General features: G+C 43.7%; 1 protein-coding gene across 2 annotated transcripts in view; it reads right to left on the bottom strand.

Moving 5' to 3' along the window:
- Atp9b (ATPase phospholipid transporting 9B (putative)) overlaps window positions 1-21,441 on the bottom strand; it is a 188,400-nt gene that overhangs the window by 27,606 nt on the left and 139,353 nt on the right. For both annotated transcript variants that reach the window (XM_032885744.1, XM_032885745.1), the window contains exons 14-16: window positions 12,640-12,752; window positions 10,616-10,864; window positions 325-486 (exon numbers count right to left, since the gene is read on the bottom strand). In XM_032885744.1, coding sequence (XP_032741635.1) covers window positions 325-486; window positions 10,616-10,864; window positions 12,640-12,752 — 524 coding nt within the window. The remainder of the gene's footprint in view (window positions 1-324; window positions 487-10,615; window positions 10,865-12,639; window positions 12,753-21,441) is intronic.

Genomic DNA, 21,441 nt, shown 5'->3' with positions numbered 1-21,441 from the left:
TTAATAAAGGTATGTATTAGTAACTTTGTGGACATAAATATGCTATGCAATTTATGTTGAGGACAAAACAATTTTAATTAAAAAATTACTACTGTCTTTTACTTGTTCTGCTTCAGTATTTCCAGGAGAGTGACTTTATTAATTGGAGTCACATCAGCTTCTCAGCTGTGTTTTTTGTTTGTTTTTAAGAAAATAATAAAGCACAAAGTATTTGAGTAAATATTTGACTTTGAAATTTTCTGGGGGTAGTTTCTGTATTTACTTAGAAAGCCTGGAAATGACTGGGTAACTGATGTGTGGGAGTTGCCGTAAGCCATGACGTACTCTGACTATGATGCCCATCCGCTTGCTCTCCGAGGTGAAGGGGAACATCTGTAGAATGCAGTAGGTCAAGACCTGGCCACTGGGGGTCTTCAGCTGCATGGAAGCAAGGTCCCTGCTGACCAGAGTGAGGCCCACACTCTCTGTCCATCGCACCAGTGCCACCTGAGGAGACCAGAGTGTATGAGGAGCAACCACCCAGGGACAACTACATGCAGTTTTTTATGGCTGTTTTTCAAGAAAAGGGGTTATCTTTAAAAGCAATCTCATTTAAAGACAGTTCAAACAGTACATAATCTTATCAGCAACCAAAGAAACATGAGCACAGCCCAGCAAGGCCACAGCTTCCTGCGGTGCTCTCTGGGTGTCCCCCTTGCTTCTGTCTTGAAGGTACAGCTTTGCAAACTGTCAGGAACACGCATAGCTCTTGCAGACCATGAGACTCTGTTTTCAGTTTACTACCATTGTATAGCCAGTATTTATCTTAGGCTGTGAGAACTTAAGAAATATCAAGAAAACTTAATTTTGTGTTATGCCAGGTATCACGAATTCAATCTTAGTGTCTTGTGAAGGTCACAGGATGCTATGCCCACCCCTAAGAAACAACGTAGTAACACTTCCAGTAAAAGATCAAAAGTGTATGCAAATGGCGGCCTCCTGGAAAACTGGTGAGGATGACACTTTCACAGCAGAGGGTCCCCCAACAGGATGCATGTGCGGTTACCAGACAACGGCTGACCCTCAGTCCTTTGCTTCAGAAGCTGTTTTCATTTTGTGGGAAGCTCAGAAATCATTTGAAAATCAGGGTTTCTAGGTAATTTCCAGAAACCCAATTGGAAAATACTTTCAAAAAAGTTTCCCCCCCAAGAACCTGGGATAGAAAGCTGTTTCCTTTCCCTCAGTGCTGAGCTCCCAGGGCGCACAGCGGCACACGCTTTAAGACAGAAGATCTTGCACAAAGGGATGTGGGACAGGGAAGCAGTGCAGCCGCAGTGTCTGGCGCCCCCTACTGAGGCAGATGGGATGCTTCCCCGTGGGTTGTTGGGGTACAGCATGGACAGGCCTACAGCCGCACTGCAGGCGTCATGCACACGGTCCTGGGGTCTGCATGCTCTTCCGTACACTTCCTAACAGTGTGAACTTCACAAGTATGGGGGTTGCTTTAGATGACAAACACACAGATTTAGGCAGTTACCAGTTATACAAATAAAATGCAGTTAATTGCACTAGGAAAAATAACTATCTTCTTTACAATGTTTTGATACTTTTAAAATGTGAATAGTAGAGTTATTAGCCTATGATACATTAAGTGAAACCATGATCAAGCTGTAAAATATACTCAGCAGGCTAGACTAGAAAAGAAGACAGATCAGGGAGCTAGAGTAAGCTCAAGCCCTGACTTTCTATGCTCTGACCTGGCCAGCCCTCATCAGAGGCATTGTGCTCCATCCCCTGGATTTTGAGAGGTTTTGAGAGATTTTGAGAAATCCCCTGGATTTCTCTTTTGTATACACAGAGAAATTTGCCTCCTTAATTTGAGTCCTCCTTTCCCCTTTCTACACACGATTGATAGCCTTTCTCTTTTGTAAATAAGCATAGAATCAGTGAATCACAACTTCTGTACACTTGCTAGTCTTAGAGCTCTGTGCCCTTGTCCTAGAAGACAAATCACACGAACAGTAACAGATGCTCAGCGCCTGTCAAGTGCTACGAGAGACTGCCATCTAGAGATTACTTGCTCTGTCATTTCCTGTTTGTGAGGGGACAGCTAAAGACTATCTTCTAAGGACGCCTCTGACAAGGCGGCCGAGTCACTGCAGCTCTGTGGCCTGGCACCTTCACTGAGGGCAGGGGCGTAAGCATCAGAAGACTGCATGTGGACCTGCATGGCTGTAAAAGGATGTGTCTGTGGAAGTCGAATGGCTTTCTAGGCCCAGGTCTGGGGTGTTTTGCAGCACAGCACCAGCACCAGCACCTATCCCCTCAGCACTGGTGCTGTTTGCTGGTTAAGAGGTCACAGGCCACGCTCAGCAGTGTGCTACCGTAAAGCTGGAGTCAGGACTACTCCGCGGCCCTGCACCTGACGGTGATCTGGTGCTGTAACCAAGAGCATCAGCAAACCTGCTCCAAGCTACAGCATCAGAGGCGGCAGGTGGATGTTAACAATCCCACTACAGCAATCCCGGTACAGCGAGCCTGGCACCTGACCACAGTGTCTCTTCCTACCCAAGACAATGACTCCGTAAGTTGCAAATGATCTAATATGCCAAGGTTAATTTTCAATTTCCAGTGAAAGGTTACTATTACACTGTGACCCGTAAATTGCATCTTTCCGTGAATACCCTATCATCTCACAGTGCCCCGCTGCAGGCAGGACCAGGCTTTCTATATTTGGTGACTCACATCTGTGTATTATTTAGTTTATGCCTGGCTTCACAGTTCCTTTGAGTTAGGAGCTTATAACAAAATTAAGCTTAGCTCCTGACACCTAGCCCAGCACTACTACACTCAAAAGGTTTAGTCACCCCCAGGATGACATAGCCATATCCAGCCAAGCAAACAAAGGGCTTACATTTTGCACAACACAGAAACCTTAATTACTGTCCAGTTAAGCACTTGGGATTGGATAGAATTCTTTTGATAATGTAAAGTTGAGCACTTGGGACTGGGCAGAATTCTTTTGATAATGTAAAGTTGAGCAAGTGAGTGCAGAGGGGGCAGCCGTAGCAGAGCCTCGGTGCCTGCTGTCACCTAGGCTGATCTACTTCTTAACAGACAAATCCAGCAGCCGACTCCCAGGGCAGACAGCCCATCCTCAGCAGATCTCCAGCTCCAGGCTGAGCTTGGAGCCTGGTGCAGTTACTGGAGAAGCATGTAGCGGAGGAGAGTTCCAGTGACCTTCCTCTGTATATGTGAAATAAACTGAGGTGTTCTTTTAGGACTGGTATCTGACGACATTAAATACTGAGACAAAAGCAAAGAAGCTTTCAGCAGCACTGGCAGCTGGGCTCTACCTTCCTCCACAGACTGGCAGCTGGGCTCTACCTTCCTCCACAGACTGACAGCTGGGCTCTACCTTCCTCCACAGACTGGCAGCTGGGCTCTACCTTCCTCCACAGACTGGCAGCTAGGCTCTACCTTCCTCCACAGACTGGCAGCTAGGCTCTACCTTCCTCCACAGACTGACAGCTGGGCTCTACCTTCCTCCACAGACTGGCAGCTGGGCTCTACCTTCCTCCACAGACTGGCAGCTGGGCTCTACCTTCCTCCACAGACTGGCAGCTGGGCTCTACCTTCCTCCACAGACTGGCAGCTGGGCTCTACCTTCCTCCACAGACTGGCAGCTGGGCTCTACCTTCCTCCACAGACTGGCAGCTGGGCTCTACCTTCCTCCACAGACTGGCAGCTAGGCTCTACCTTCCTCCACAGACTGGCAGCTGGGCTCTACCTTCCTCCACAGACGCCAACAATTGAAAGCACACACTCCTGGGGGCTGGGGATGAGCCTCGGTTATAGAATTTATGTCCCACACCAATAAAATAAAGCATCCTTTAGAAAAGGATGCCTGAGGAGAGCATGCCAGCAGGCACCTAAAAAATGGATAAACTATCAAACTGTGTGCGAGCTTGAGGGGCTGTGGTCCTCTTCACCTTCATCCTTAGAGAGAGTACTGATTCTAAGACTAGAGCAAAACTAGACATAAGATGTGCCTGGAGCGTCTCTGTGCACACAGAAAACAAGGCAATGCTTAGATATGGAAAGCAGCACGGGAATTAAACAGGTATAAAACAAGTATCCAGGAATCCACTGTGAGAAGTAAATGGTTGATTAAATAAATCACAGAGAGTGTGTGGAGTGGGAGGGTGTGTAACTCCCCTTTTGGTACAGGCTATGTCCATGGGAGCTTCCAGACCAAGAATATGGGTTTTTTTGTTTGTTTGTTTGTTTGTTTGTTTTTTTAAAGGCAGGGTCTCTCTTTATTTCCTGGAATTCAATATGTGGACCAAGCTGGCTTCAAACTCACAGAGATCCTCCTGCCTCTGCTCCCCAGGTGCTGGGATTAAAGGTGTGCACCATCAAAGCCTGTTAAATGAAGAAATGAAACGGAAACCTTCAGTGGAGACACCTGACAAACACACACAGGCCATGTGACCAAGGGCGGCGGCCTCGGATTCAAAACAAAAAAAGAAGACCTCAGGCAAACACAGAGGACTCATGTAAAAGCAGGGGTGTGCTGTTTGCCCATTTTCCCAAGGAATCCAAAGTCACACTGTGCTTGCCCTGATGCAGACTACCAAGTGACAGTTCAGAGTGTTTACAAAGGACGTCGTCCTTTTCCACAGTCACTCTACAGTCATGACTTACGTGCTTCTCTAATGGAGTGCTGGACACCTAGTATTTGATTCTAAATTCTCTTATGTAAAGGGCACCAGGGTCATCAAACATCACCAATACCTAGAGCTCAAAATGTGAGTTTTCTTTGACACTTTCATGTAAAACTAGGTGAGAGCCCTGGGGATCATGTTCAAGTGCTTACTATTGTGGCCCCTGCACCCCCTTTTCCCTATTTCCCTTAGATGCTGTCATGAATGTAGAGGCAAAAGAATACATTTCTCAACCAGCACTGCTGTCTGCTTCTGTGTACCCAAGGCTGTCGGTTGGGTCTATTTTACAAGGCAATTTCGTAGGTAATGAAATAACTTACGAGTAGGGTATCAAATACTCCTTGTGTGTATCTATATTAAATGGGATTAATTGCTGCCTGGCATTATAACAAGAAATAACCTCTGGGATATTTTTCTCTGAGATATAAAATGATAATCTAGAGGTAAAAGGCTTCATATATTTCAAATGACTATTTTTATGACTACTGAGCTTTCTGAAATTTCTAATTCATAATGTGACTATTGATAATAATTCAAAGGCAAGAATAATTAAAATGAGAATGTACAAAAAACCTATCAGTGTGCGCCCGTGGGATCCTCTTCGGCCACTTAGCAGTCACTAAACAGCTGTCACAGGCACCTCCTCTGCACACGCCCATCCCCCAGCTAAGGAATGGAGTAGGCCAGTGCGTCCCAGGGCTACGGCAGCATTTTATCAACCTCCTTCTCTATAACTCCATTATCTAGAAATTTCTGTGCCACTATTCCTGAAACGCTTGGCAGAAATTTCTTTTATTCTATTAGCAATTATGCACACAGATGCCAGCCGTAACCCTCAGAGAACATATTTTACCATGTACTTTATAAATCATAATTTAATCATTGACATCTCATCATTTTTGATTGTGGTTATTACAATCATTGTTATAATTTAATAGAATTATTAACTTAAGATGCAATTTGATCATCTGGAAAAAGTGCTAATCAATATTCACAGACAGGCTATGCAGTATTTATTCTCTATTGGTCTTGAAGGTCACAGAGTGAAGGCTTTGTGTCACTGACAATGATTTGCTCCTCACAAATATATTGACAAAACACCACAATTAGTCTTGCTTCAATAGGCGCACACAATAAAATGAATTAAAAAATACAACACTCCACAGACATTAGTTCTTCGGTAAATCCAAACGCAATGCTAGTAAGGACATATTGTTCCTTCATTTAGAATAATAAAATATTACTTGTGATTTGTCAATAATTCTAGATGGTTCTTGCATATAAATGGCTGAGCAAGGCAAAGACAGCTGCATCTTGAAATAATATTTAAACAGAGAACTCACTAATGTGAGTAAATGTAGCCATCTGGGGAAGGAATGCTACTGCTAAGTAGCTAGGTTACAGGAATAAGCACTCATCACAGAGCCCCAGCCATCGATCCTTTGGTCTACAGTCAGCAGAGGTCATGCTAGGCCTTGATCACTTGTGTGGATGACCTCTGCACTGAGCCTGAGCTTATGCTGTCTTGTGAGTCAGTCCTGACTTGAGTGCAGTGCTGGCTTCCTGCAGCGCCACTGGATTTTCACTCTGTGAAGGGATTTCTGTGGAGCAGTTAACATTGTTCAGCTTGAGTTTGCTATGCTAAGCCTGTAGACACAAATTACAGGCAAGCAGAACTTCCTTCTGTCTTAGAGAAAATGAAATATTGATCACTTATCATAAGAACCAATGACCAGGGCGTAAATAGGTTCTGCCTCACACACACAAAGTCAGCTGTTGACGCTCTGACATCGCTATCTGTTAGACCTCCGAGTAGACATACACATGCGGCAGACAACGCACCACTGCGGGTACTGTGCCTAAGAGGACCTTTATGAATTACAAATGACTCCCCCAAGACTTCTACTATTTGTAGATTAAAATTGTTCAACTACATTAAAAGTACTGGTATAGAAAAGATCCTTCTTTCGTTCAGAAAAATAAATATCAAGGTGGCTTATACTACAAAGAACAGCACTGGCTCAAAATCTCAAAACCAGGAGCACTCAGCGACTTCCCTTCATCCTAAGTGTGTGGTGATGCTGCTGTGAGCGGATGGGGATTAGCATAGGGCAGTGTGAGACACACAACGTGGCAACAGTTCTCTGTAGGAATAACTGCTAGAGCCACGACGAAACGGCATGGTACGAATGCAGTGCTGATACGACTATAAAACTAGTTAAGTCTCTTAAATGATAACACTGCTTATTAACCATGGATATTGTGATAGGTCAACACTGAGGTTAAACAGAAAACATCAATTGAACCATTTCCCTAAATAAAGCTCCAGGGTGCAATATTCTGAGCACTTTATTCAATAAAAAATGCTTTTACCATGGTACTTTGGTGATTGGGAAACACTGCTGTCATCTGTCAAGCTAACGGCAGTGAGTTCAATATGCCAACACAGGCTATTTGGACGCCTTTCCTGCGGCTCTGGATCTGCGCACACCAACCACATCAATACCACACTTTAAAATCACGATGAAGCTCACTTCTCATTTTTAGATTTAAAATAGGAGTTACAGATCTTTTTACGTATTACTCATTCTGTCTTTAATCACTGTAAATTTTCCATGCAAGTCAAAAAACTTAAGTGTAAGGTTAGCAGTTTCTTTGTTATAATTTCTCTAAGCTCTTAAGACTTCAAATCAATGCAATGTCTTTCTATGGCAAATTCCTAATATTTTATCATTAAGACATGCAACAATTTATGATTTTGTAAGAATTTCAAAAAATTTACACTTCGTTTGGCAGGCAATAAAGTGAATATGTAAGATAGTATATTTTTGAACTTTGAATAAGAATTTCTTTGGAAAAACTCTGGTTTAGGCTTTCAAAAAATAAGGATAAAGAAATTCCTTCTCAATATGTAATTGTATAGAGTTGCTGAAGAGTTCAGGAATGCTACAGTAGCAAGAACCAGTGTTTAGGCCTAGCTGAGGAAGGGAACAGTAGCCCTTTTCTCCTTTCGTTAAGCAGTATGTCTGTCCTATATATGTCTCGAAAGCTAAGACGTCAGAAATTTATATGTCATACAGATATGCCCTACATACCTAAAATTTCCAAATGGTTTAGTTAGGACTGTTGAACTGTACATCCGGACTCCCTACCAGCACGCACATACACGTACACGCATGCACGCACACTAGTTTGACACACTGTAATGGCTTCAAAAGATGTAGTTAAGAGCTGATCAGCCTAGTCCCTAGACACAGTAGGGCAATAGTGTAGGGACACTGAGTTGAAGAGTATGTATGTACTACAGGACCAGGTAGGCAATGATGGAGCTCATTTCCCTAGCTTGTCCCTTTTTACCAAAACGGGATTTTATTCTGATACTTTTTACATATCATTTATGAACTATTGTTCAGCTAATTCTGATTTTCCCATTATGTCAATATTTTTATTGGACATTTTATGTATTTACATTTCAAATGTTATCCCCTTTCCTGGTTTCCCCTTTCTGAACCCCTTTATCCCACCCCTCCTCCCCCTGCTTCTATGAGGGTGCCCCCTCCCACCCAGCCACTCCCACCTCACCGGACCCTGGCATTCCCCTACACTGGGGCATGAAGCCTTCAGAGGACCAAGGGCCTCTCCTCCCATTGATGTCCGACAAGACCATCTTCTGCTACATATATGACTAGAGTCATGAGTCCCTCCATGTATACTCTCTGGTTGGTGGTCTAGTCCCTGGGAGCTTATCTTTTGTGGGGAGGGGAGATGGGATTTATCACTTTGTAGCTATGGTTGGCCTTAAACTCGCTATGTACATCAGGCTAGACTCAAAACTCAGAGATTTCCCAGCCACTACCTCTTGAGAGCTGGATTAAGAATGTGTACCACCAGCCCAGATACTCAGTGTTTCTAAAACAGTTGTGGTGTGATTAGAATCTTAAGTTCCTTGTCACTGTTTTATTATGCCTAAATAGGCAAATACTTGAGAGTGTGAAATGTAGCCTTGCCAATCCATAGAAATTAGACTCCACGTGAACTCTAAGGGTTTAGACCACTTGTTCTTCTGTTTCCTCCTCCTACCTTAAGTTTGTCCTGGCTTCTTTCCTCCACAAGAATTCTACATTCTGGCCATCTACAATTTACCTGGGGGTTTCTACTGAATCTTTAATTTGTCCCTGAATGCTGTGCCTTGCTTTCTCTGTAGCCCTTCGCAGGAATCCTAACTTTGCCACCTATTGCCTGGCCTGACAGGTTTTCTTTGGAGTCTCAGAGGCAATCTCCATGACTCTGTAACTGTCACATTCTACATGCAGGCAAAGTCAGTCCCAAGCAGACAATACCAAGGCCTACTTGCCAACTCAAACAGAACCTCAGACCACGGCCTATTGAACCTTCTAAGTCTCTATAGCTGAACCCTGGGAGCAGTGCGGTGGGCGGCCTGTAAGAGCAAGTCACCATGGTTCTCCAGGGAAACTCTTGAGATGAGTTTACAGTGTGAAGCCCTAGGTCCTGTGGGGGGTGGGATTTAATTCCTGAGGTGCCCTCACAGCGTCTTTCCACTGTCCAGTGCGTAGTCCTTGGCTGCCTTTAACAATGCTAGCTCTTAAACAACCATACCATATTTGTCTAAAGGTTGGCAGGAGCTCTAGGCCAACCTGCATACAGTTCACGCTCTCCTTTGCTCTGCTTTATGTTTCTAATCCTTACTACAACCTCCATAAGAACAGCCATCAATACACATGCCAAAATGTCTAGAAATTCTCTAATACATTAATTAGAATATTACTTTTAAATGTATCCATACTCAAAGTCTCAGAACACAGCCAAAAGACACAGTTTTGCTTGCTTGTTTGTTTCTCCAGAATGTGACGTCAATGTCTTTAGTTTCCGGCAGGATCCCTGCTCTCACAGGAGTCCTTGGAACCTGGCTCATGAGCCACACACCATTTGGTATTTCCATCTCTGATCTTACAGCACAACTACCTCTTAGGTCTGTCCACTGCTCATCAGCAACACTGGGGGTCTAGGCCTACCTCTCTATTACTTCCAGAACCAGAATTTAATAGCCTCCCTACCCATGGTGATTATGTACTTATATGATCTCATTTTGCAGGGTATTGAAAACTCTAACTTGTTAACACTGTCTCTAACGTTGGTTTGATTATATTACAAAACTGTCTAAAGTACTCTGCGGGGACAGATTAGACAAAGCTGTGTAAACACTCAGAATGGCTGCATAAGAAGTGGAAATTTTAATGACTTTTACCAACTCCCAATGGAGCAAAGCTGGAAAGGACTACGTTAACACATCTAAGTTTTTTTTTTTAAATCATTTCTGTAGGTTTCTCAATTATTTATACTCCAAATCTTTTAAAAGAATATTTATACTATATGTATGTATGCATGTCTGTATGTTCTACATAACAACTAGAAATCTAATATATAAGCCCAGTGACTCACTGCAACATAAGGACATAGCAGACATGAGGTACAACAATAGGATAAAGCCAGCTGACTTGTCTCAAGTTATTTCCAGTAAAAACTGTGGAATGTACTGGTATAAAACTACAAGACCAAAGTCTTTGCGACTCTTCCCTTAATGTCATAAGTAAATCTAGCCTGTAATAGTATGAATTTCAGAGGCCTGGTCTGTGGCTAACAAGGATCATGCAGATGAACCCTTAGGTATTAACATGGAAAGGTCAAAGGGAGCCCTGAAAAGTTTGGACTATATGCCCAGAGGGTCACACATACTTAGGTTAATGTCAGAATCCAGGACACAGTTGAGTGTCCTTGCCTTTGAAGTAACCTTCAAGCAAGGCTGTAGACTCCATGTGGAAACAGATCATTCAGGTTTGCACTGTGAAGACTGTCCTCCCCAAGCAAGATGCTCTAAAGAAGCAACTGACCTCATCGGGGCTGGAGGCCTGGTAGGTGCGGTTCTCATCACTAAAGTCTTGGTCTGCTTCAGCGAACTCAGTCTCTCCAGTGATGCCAGTCCGAGCCTCATACACAGGAGTGACATTATGACAAAGGGCGATGGCTTTCACTGCTTCATGGATTCTACTGCTGACGCTCTTCTTAACTTTAGGCGTTGAGGACTGGCTTCTTCTAAGTGGAGCAGAACTTGGGTTGTGCCCACTTGGTTGGGAGTGTACCTTTAAAACAGAGTGACATGGGCAGACAGAAAACAGTGATCCACACAGAATTACTGTCATGTTTCATGAACTAAAGAAAACAAGCTGTTTGAGACAAGAACAGTGATTGATTCTTTCTCTTACACTGTACAGAGGAATATAAATTATTTTTTATCAGTGATGCAAAATGCTTGGCCCTTTTGAGATTGTCAAACACACCATATATGTATTTGCTATGATATTTAAAGCCCGACATGTTCATTCCCTTTTCCTAAGTTCAATTAACTTTTACTTCACTCTTTAAGACAGCAAGATGAAGACCAAAGCGGAATGGTGTGGTCCACACTACACATGAAACAATGCCAAACAAAGCAGACAGAGCCCTTAAGACCTTCTCTGAATATCATTAATAAACCCACTTTGACTGTCTGGTTTGTAGCTAACAAAGATTAATACAGTAATGGTGTCAGGGAAAGCAAACGTCAGAGCTCAGTCCTGCTCACAGGAAGCACCTGCCCGCAGCACTGTGTGTCTGTGTAACTCCCAGCAGGTCAGGAATGAGTGAGTGAGCCGTCACCATGCAGGGGTGGGTTTCTATCGCTCACCTCCTACCAACCCCACAGGAAAGAGACACATTTTCCTGTTAACCTCAGGGATTCGGGACAGTACTCAGAAGAGACTAGGGTCAGAGCAACTGAGAGTCATTGACTACGAGTCCCTTCCCACTACGCTAAGGACTGCATGCAGAGGGATCTGCTCGGTGCCTAACTGTGCTACCCACAGCTGCATGGCAGCCCCCATCCGTGCCAAATGACGACGAGTTGCTTCAGCCATGGAGGAGCTCAGCCCTTCCTTCCCCTTCTGAATTATATAATGCTCACTGATGCTTGTACAATTTAATTTCACACAAATTCCATTAAAGAATAAGCTCTCACCCAGCCAGTGCTTCCAGTGGACAAAGATAATCAAGTTAAGAAAGATCTGTGCTACATTAAAGTGGGCTACAGACAACCATCATTACAACAACAACCTAAGTATGGGCTAACGCGAGTTCTACAGTCTTACCAGAAAAAAAGCCCACAGACATCCTTAGTGAAAAATCTCCAAATGCTCTCAGATACAAGTAAACATTAAAGAGCTGCTATATTTACATAATGATTCAACTCTTCTGCTTATAATATGATCCTGATAAAATGTTATAACAATAATCATGCCATGGATACAGGGTGTCCAAATGCCTCCTTAAAATGTACAGGGTATGGTCATCGCCCGTAGACACCTCCCTGAGGCTGCAGGCGGGCCCCTATTACTGAACACACTGCATACTTAGGACCTGAGAGTGCACTGGAGTTGGATTTAACGGGAAAGCTCCCTTCCTGTAGCACAGCCTCCAGTGACAGAAAGCACTCTGTGAGCTGCCCAGGAAGCACAGTGCTGAGGTGCCTACCTTAGTCACCGGAAAGATGGAGAACAGAATGGCCTGCTTGGTTTTAATGTGAGAAAGTATTAAGTATAAAGAAAAACAAAGGGGTTATTAGGAAACAGCAAAGCCAGTATCCTATTACCCTTTAAAATACTGTTTACTATTTATATAAATAATTCATTAAAAAAACAAATGAATAATTTGAGCGCATTATATTTGCCAAGAATCTGCTGATACAGATATGCTAGTCTTGGTCTCTTGATTGAATTGATAGAGAGGTAATAATAAAAAGTGAAATAATTGAATTAACATATTTAGCTCACCAATGTGGGTACACTGAGAGAAGACAGCATTCAGAAGTACATTCCCATACCTGCAAGTAGGAATTCAGGACGTGGCTTTGGATTTCGTCCATAGTGTCTGTTCCATAGGAGACAGTACCCAGATGGAGCCGCTTAAACACCATTTCGTTCTGAGTGAGCGTTCCTGTGATAGGAAGAGGAGCAGAGTGAGCAGAGGCAGAGTGAAGCAGCTCTGTCTGCAGTGCCATAAAGAGGGCTGGTCACATCCGTCACTGTGCCCTGGGACATCTGTTAGGTAGGCACCACAAAGTGCCTGCAGAATGGTCACTCTGACAGGGAGGCTTCAAAGTTTCTCTCTAAGCGTATCATGTTAATAGTCTTTAACAAGGGAAGGGGCTCTAGAAAAAAGAAAATCTAAGTCTCTGTGCCTGGTTCAGATCTGTTAATTGGTATAACAGCAACTTCTGCTCCTCTAAATATGGCATAAACTAGGAAGCTAAGCCACAGTACTGGGCTGGAGAATGACACTACCTAGCCCCAAATCAGCACACTTTAGTAGCCTTAAGACCTACTTCTGAAAAGCAATCATTATTGGAGAAAGATAATACTCCAGATGTTTAACCCTTCGTATACTGCCAGGAGCCAGCCTGGCCCGGAATGGTTAAAGTGGGACACAGTGTTGGAGGTAGAGGCAGCTTTAAAGACTGATGGCCTCTGGCCTTCTAGCACTCTAACCATACTGAATGTTTGCTGATAACTTCTAAAAAGTATCTTAAAAGTGTTCTTGTTTACTCTGTTGTTAAAATGATTAAGACCTGTTGCCTAGCAGTGGGGAATTAAGTAAAAAATGTATTGCTATAGCTCCCTTCTCTGTCCAGGCAGCCAGAAGCCTCTCTGGCTAGGCTGGTTAACTCTTTGGGAAGAGTTTGGAAGGAAAGAAAAAGAATCAAAGTGCTTTATACAGGCAAATATGCACAGACACATGTATATTCATACATCCCCACACTGGTTGGGCCCAACTATCTGTCTCAACCAATTCCACAAGTACTCATGCATGTTTATATACATACACATATGCCTACATAGGTGAGTCCAGACAAAATACACATTTGGATGGATGGATGGATGGATGGATGGATGGATGGATAGCATAGAGCCCCCCCTAAGCCAAAACATCCTACTAACAATTTTGTTTCTTTTCTCTGGCCTTTTTATACCTTCTCAGATAAAAAGTTCTTTAGAAAAGTATGTTTAAAGCAGTGTTTCACTCTAAATGCTCATTGTAAGATCAAAGCAACAACGTTTTACATGGCCTTGCCTTATCATCATGTAGCTTTATCTTTGACTTAAACTCTTTTCCTTGAACACAAATTTGTCCCAAGTCTGTATCTCTTTCAATGTAATTATGAAAGTGCATTGTGTTTCTTATTATGCAGCCTTTATTTACTATTATGAGGAGTGGGCACAGTCTGTTCTTGATTCTAACTTAATTATATCTTTTTAGCAAAGCAACTAAGGCCATCTCTTAAAACTTTCTTCCTAAAATTATCTGAATCAAATCAGGAATTCTATAGGTTTATTAATTCATCTAAACAGTATTAATTCATGAAAGTTCATCTTTACATTGATCTGCGGGAAACTGGATCCAAAGGGTGGGCTAATGCCCAGGGGTTCTTATATTAATTTAATGTCAGGAAAGGCATATCGGCTGCTAGAAGCCTTCCTTAGATTGAAGTCTCTCAGGGCCTTGCCTCCCATCAGTCCATGCAAACAGGTGGGCCACCTCCAGGAGGGCTACCTGCTAGCCTTAGCCTTTCCTGATGATTCCTGATATATTTATATCACCTGAAATGACAGGAGGTTTATGAAATGGGAGACAATTTCATAGGTGAGTTTCTGAGAGCGCCATTGGGATGTACTACTTAATACTGTCTCCTCAAACCAGAGCAGAAGCTTTAAAGTGACTATGCCCAGGACTGTCAATAAAGCGGCGACACACGTCTCGCTTAATGCAATACTCAAGCAGTGCGGGTTTCACAGACATCAACAACAAAGGGATGCTCCCTCAGAGCAAGAACAAAGGTGCCTCTGCCTCAGGCGCTTGCGTCTGGTCGCCACCGGGGCCTCAGCACTGGACTTAAAGAGCATGTCGCAGGGTTCCTGACCAACAGACACAAGAAGTGAGAGGCATGACAAGCAATGGCATAGCCATTTCCAACGAAACTTGGGCTTTCCCCACATCTCTACGCCTTAATTTCCGTTGGCACACATGAAGTTGACAATACCCATCATTGACAGTCGGGATTTACATTCAGAGTGAAATAGGTTATTGACTTGGAGCGTTCCTGAAGAGCACAGGGTCTTCTCTACAGAAGAGCAGCTTTTGTCTTTGTTTTTAGACGCTGTTTTGCCAAGCATTCTGATAATGAACATACTTTATTAGAGCTTTACAGACTCCTCAGGAGCAACAGTGGTTGTAGCCCTGTGCACTGACCATGAGTCCATACATCTTGAGTACACGGCTTCAACTTCAGAGAAGTGGAAATGAAACCAGTTATGTGAGACTCAATCTATGCCAGTCTCAAAGTGGAATTAACTTAAAATACATGGTTACATTAAATATTAAAGTCAGCAGCAACCCAGCTTCCAAAAAAGTGAGGAGCTCTGTAGGCAGCATTTAACAAAGTTGGACAATCAGAATTCTAGTGCTGTGTAGTGGAAGGCAGTGAGATAATACACGGCTTGGTAAATACGATGTTCACAAACCACCACAAAGTACGTGTTCCTGAAATCTGCAATATTCTAAATGTATTCCATATGAACGCTGTCTGTTTCAGATCGCTTGACATAAATGACAGATTTCTATAGACTTCTCTCCTTGTTAACTTACAGGAGGTCAACTTTTGATTATGAGCAATTTTATATGTAAAGTTAAAAGAATACTACAACAAACACTGATATACATTAGACAGACAGTGAGTTCTTTGTTTAAAAATAACTTAAAATATTTTACTAGTTAAGAAATTTATAGATTTGAGTATATTCATTCATCCTCCCCAAATCTTTCCAGCACAATCCACATCCCTTCTCACCTGACTCGTGTCCCTTTGCCTGCCCCTCCTTCACTCCACCCACCCCAGGCAGCATGAAGGCCAATTTGGAGGATCAAGCATTTTTAGATGTGTAGCCTTCCACTGGAATGTGGTTGATTTATTCCAGAAGCCAAGAACTGCCAATAACTCCTCCAGTGAGGGTGGAACTTCGAGCCCAACTCCTAGACTGTAATTTTCCGCAACTGTATGCAGGCACTAAAAGATCTGTGAGGAGCTCTTGCTGCCATGACGTGGCGCTGAGGTGCTTTGCTCAGAGCGTCAGTGGGTGTGGTCAGCATCTCCTGCTCCTGCAAGCCTCCCTGGGTCCACAGCCCAGATGTGCTGCTGCTGTGCGGCTTGGCATCCTCATCAGCCTTCTTTCCGTCAAGAGCCGGCAAGATTGATACAGGGAGGGACGACGTTTCCTTTACAAGCTGCCCTGCAGTCATAATGGACTCTTACCTCAGATCTCTATTAACTATGCTATAGGGACACAGTGGCCACTCTCAGGAGCCTTGGCTGATATGCAGGTCCCCACCACTGCCTCTTCAGTGTAATGCCACCAAGGGTGGATGTACAAAGTCCCAAACAGGCAGAAGGGGTGCCAACACAACCTCTACACATCGCTATGAGCATGTGCGCGTGTACACACACACACACGCGCGCGCGCGCGCACACACACTCTTCTTCTTTGCTCTTTGTGTTGAGTAATCCTGAAACCTCTCAGTTCTACCTCAAGAACAACATACAGCACAACTCTTCCTTCTCTGATCTCTACTTAGGAAAGCCTTGGCACGTCCCTCTTCACCTCTCATGCTAATTTGAGAACCTCTTGCAGGTATTCTTAAACTCAAGGTCTAATAGTTTCTAACACATTTCCCACCTGTGCTGTATTTCCGGAATGAAAATCTCTTCGCATCACTCTCATGATTAAGGTAAGCAGTAACTTTTTTTTTTTTGATGTATAATTGATATTTTTTTTGATTAACTTGAATATTTCTTATATACATTTCGAGTGTTATTCCCTTTCCCGGTTTCCGGGCAAACATCCCCCTCCCCCCTCCCCTTCCTTATGGGTGTTCCCCTCCCCACCCTCCCCCCATTGCCACCCTCCCCCCAACAGTCTAGTTCACTGGGGGTTCAGTCTTAGCAGGACCCAGGGCTTCCCCTTCCACTGGTGCTCTTACTAGGATATTCATTAGGTAAGCAGTAACTTGATCTGGTTCACGCGTTTCAACACACGCTGCTCGGGACAGGAACCGGGATCTCCTGTGCAGTCCAGAGCTACTTTCTTCACCCGGCTTTCACAGTCCCAACTGTTACCTTCCTCAGCCCCTCACCGCCCACATCCCACAGACGTCAGAGGACTTGGGAACTGCTTATCTGGCAAACACTCATTACAAGGCATCAGCAAACCCAGGGGTTAATGTAGTAGACAGCTTAGGTCCAAATGCCTGTACCCTGTACGCCAGCTGCTTTCAGCACTCCAAATCTTTGTCTTTAGCAGTGTGTGTGTGTGTGCATGTGTGCGCGCGTGTGTGTGCGTGTGTGTAAAATGTCCTGTAGGATAATGTACAAAGTCACCAAAACATAAAGCACGGTAGTGTGGATTTCGTCCCTCAAAATTCTGTAGCTAAAAAGAAAGGCAGGAAACAACCTTATTTCCAGAGGTCCCAAGTTCAGGGAAGGCAAGGCAAGGCAGAAAGACCACCAGTGTGATGTGGAGAGGAGCCCTCAGGGGTGAGCATGAGGCATGTCGAGAACTGTAGGCACACTGATGCTCCTTGAAGGCAGAGTGAAGGGACGGGGCCTATGAGAGGCCAAGAGGGTAATGGGAGAGTACGTCATGTCAAGAGGACACTAAAGAGGAGGACGAGGTGAGGAGGAAAGTCTGTGTTCTGTCACAAGGACACTATGAAGAGGAGAGCCTGTGTCACGTTAGGGTTTTTAGGTCAGGTGTAGAGGACACTGTAAAGAGGAAAACCTCTTTCCATCAGGATGACACAGATGAACCCGATTCCCCTGACAAGACTCTCCTTCTCAGAGTACCCTCCTCTTGTGACACACAGTGTCCTCTCATGGTCCCTTACAGAGTATACCTCACGCACCCTCTCCCACTGGCTAACTCTTATGCATCAGATGAGGAATCAGGTCCTGGCATACCACCTATGTGGAAAGTCCAGCCGTGCCCATGAGGAGAGGGGTGTGGTGCACTAAGGGTTCAGAAACGCAAGACTACTTATGTAACTCCACCCTGCAGAGCCTCTGACTTGTGTTTCTCTTGTTGCTTTTCAACTCAGTGTCCATGCTGCCCAGGTCAACGACAATTCCTTCCTAGTCACAAAATCACATGTCAGGATTAGTTTAAATATTGCATGACAGCATGAGCTACTTAATAAATGTTAAAAAAAAAACAAGAGACCCTCAAGTGATAAGACTTTTACAATTACACTTACTGATTATATAAGCACACATGCATGCATTCAGGCAGGCAGGCACGGGCACAGGCACTGGTTACATGTGCACGCCCACGCATGCACACACACACACACACACACACGCACACACACACACACACACGTGTCTGCCATGCTAGTCTCCAACTCTTGATCCTTTTGCCTCAGCCTCTGAAATGCTGGGATTACACACACCTATGTGCCACTGTCCCTTGCTCATGCTGTCCACCAAGGTGCTGGGGATCAGACCTTGGCTGGGCCTTGAGCGCGTAAGGAACACTTATCCCCCAATTCTACGTGCAGCAGAGTCTCTGCATCTACCTCAATGTCATCCACAGTCCAGCTCTTACCCTGCAGTGAAGTAAGGAAGGTAAAAGTTCAATTAAAACTGAAAACTGACAGGTGTGCTGCGGCCCACAACTTTAGTTCCAGCATTCAAGCTGCAGAGCCAGGCAGGTCTCTGAATTCCAGGCTATGCTCGTCTACAGAGTTCTAAGCAGTCAGTGATACCTAGTAAGACCCTGTCTCAAAAACTAAACCCCCCCTCCCAAAAAAAAAAAAAAAAAAACTGAAAACAAAACGAAGCTCCCCAAGCAAAGCTGGAGGATTAACAAGCCATGGAGAAGCAGACAACTCTCCATACACTTGAATCGTGTGTCAGTCACCTTTTTTTCCTTCCAGAGATTTCTGGCAAAGAAAAACCTAGCATTTCAAATCCAACAGGTGCACAATGATATCAGCTGCTTTCCAAAACAAAGACATATCATTACCATCATTCCATTCAGACTATTTCTGGATAGTAAATTTAGGGTTTGAATGTGGTTCCTATTTTAATACATCACTTTAGTCAGCCATTGCCTATGATATCACATTTCCAATCTAAGTTTCCTAAGTTCAACAATATCAACTGCATTTTGCTTCTGAGCATTTTGGAGAAATCTCAAGAGTAAGTCTACACATGCGCAAAGCCTGTGAACAAGAGAACGCAGAAGACATGAAAACATCAAGCACAGCGTTGCACAGCATGTTCAGTCGAAATGACGTAAAAGGTAACTGAAGCCCGGGTTACAGCTGTTATCTCCCCTCCTAGATCGAGCTCTGGGTTCAGATGTCTTTCCCTGTCTCGTAGCCCAGCTATCCTCACTTGTAAGCTTCCTGCCTGTGCCTTCTGAGTGTAGGTGTGTCATCACACCTGTCTCAGTGTTCACATCACTAAAAGACTTTCATTCCATGGTTTAAGATGACATTCTATTTAGGGGTTGGGGATTTAGCTCAGTGGTAGAGCGCTTGCCTAGGAAGCGCAAGGCCCTGGGTTCGGTCCCCAGCTCCGAAAAAAAGAACCAAAAAAAAAAAAAGACATTCTATTTAGGAATAGCATCCCTTGTGAGTGAACTTCATCATGAGGCAGGGTTCACCGTCACTGTGCATACAGATATCCACCTCTCCCATCCTAGTTCTGGGGCAGTCTGCTTCTTTTCTAGAGCACCATCTGGATACCCTTGTTGACAGGAGGCTGACTCCACCTTCTGCTTAACCTGGCACACCGTGTTTCAGTTCTTTGTTCTGCCACTCAGCCCTACTGAGGGCAGTCCTGTGGTCAGTTATGAAATGAGGCTGTTCCAGTCTTTCTAATTTCCTTCTTCGAGACTTTTAGTTTTCTGGTCCCTCCCAATATATCCACATGGACTTTTAGATGAACTATCAAGTATTAGAAAAGATAAGTAGCTGGGATTTAAATAGTTAGAATTTATAAATTAATTTAAGGAATTTAGTTGGCATACTTACAATAAGTATATTCATTTTTTATACCATTCTAAATGAAATTGCTTTGTAATTCAACTTTGGGACAGTTTAATGCTAGTATATAAAAGTACAATTGGTTTTTATGACTTTGTTTTATGTACTTTGGCTGTTGGGTTTGTAAGGGATCCATGCGGATTCCTCTATGTAAGTCTGAGTCATACGTAAGCAGATATGTTTACTGCTGCTACAGACAGACGGATGCCATTTCTCTTCCATGTCTACTTTGCCTTGGCTAAATGTCTGAATACTTTTTAGGAGAATTATCTATAATAAGCAAAAAGGGAGAAGCAACCCAAATGCCCATTTATTAATAGGTAGATAAATTAAATGTAGCATGTACATACAGTGGAATAGTATTTATCAGAAAAAAAGTGAAGCACTCACCATACACTGTAGATAAACCTTGAAAATAATTCTACTAAATGAGGCTCAATACACACAGCCCATGTGTTCTATATCATCCATGTGATGTCCACCAGGCAAATCCACAGGGTCAAGGTTTCCTGGGACTAGGGGTGGAGAAGCTACCGAGTGAGGAGTGACTGTCAGTGCTTGTAAGCACTTGCCTTGGGGGGGTGGGAGGGAGTAATAAGAAATTTCTAAACCGGAACTATGATATGCACTATATAATAATTACACAAAATGCTGTGCAAGATAGATCAAGCCTAAGTTTTTTTTTCATTTAACTCAAGCTATAATGTAATAACTGTATATCTAAAGTTTCTACGCTATAACAATGTTTGAATCAGTTCAACAATGATATACCCAAACCACTGACTCGTATTGCCCACCAGATCAAAACCTGAAGTGTCTCTGATATTCCAGTGTCCTATATAAGTACATCGTCTCTGGCTGGGTCCCAGGATCTGGGATGTGTGTGTAGACAGCGGCTCATTCCTTCAGGTGAATGCAGTCTTCACACAGCAAGCAGGATCTGGAGAATGTTTGTTGAAGGTTTCAGGGCTGCACTGTGTCTCCTTCCTACCCATCCAAGTCTCTTTACACCGTCAGTCACAGGTGAGCACAGCGATGCGCAATTCCTGTCTCACCTCTAGAGTTTCTCACAACGCAGTCACACGGTGATTTCTAGGCCCTTCTCATCTTAATATGTCAGAAACCAATGGGCTCCAAACTGGAAACTGTTAACAAGGAGATGCTGGCTTGAAACCAGACGGTAAGGCAGCCACCGCAGCAAAGAGAGTGACGTTGAGTTATTTATGATACTCAGGTCCTGTGACAACAGGCTTTCTTGTAATTTCTAAGACTAAAAGAATGTAGTAGTTTTTTTATAAAGCAGGCTTTCTGGACTGCAGTGAGCAAGGCAGGCAAGGAGGAAATTGATTTTTAGGAAAAATGTCCTGTGGGCATCATTTTCATGGTGGCAGCAGATGCAGTCCACGCTGGGAAGCAGATGCGAAGCCCCTGATCAGAGCCACTGGGCTGCAAGTTGCCGGCACATCAAGATTGTGCTGAGCCATAATACATGGACAGACAGGTGGTTTAAACAGACAAACAGAAGAAG

Source organism: Rattus rattus, chromosome 15, assembly GCF_011064425.1.
Source record: "Rattus rattus isolate New Zealand chromosome 15, Rrattus_CSIRO_v1, whole genome shotgun sequence".
Lineage (NCBI taxonomy): Eukaryota > Metazoa > Chordata > Mammalia > Rodentia > Muridae > Rattus > Rattus rattus.
This window is presented reverse-complemented; position numbering and strand designations above follow the sequence as displayed.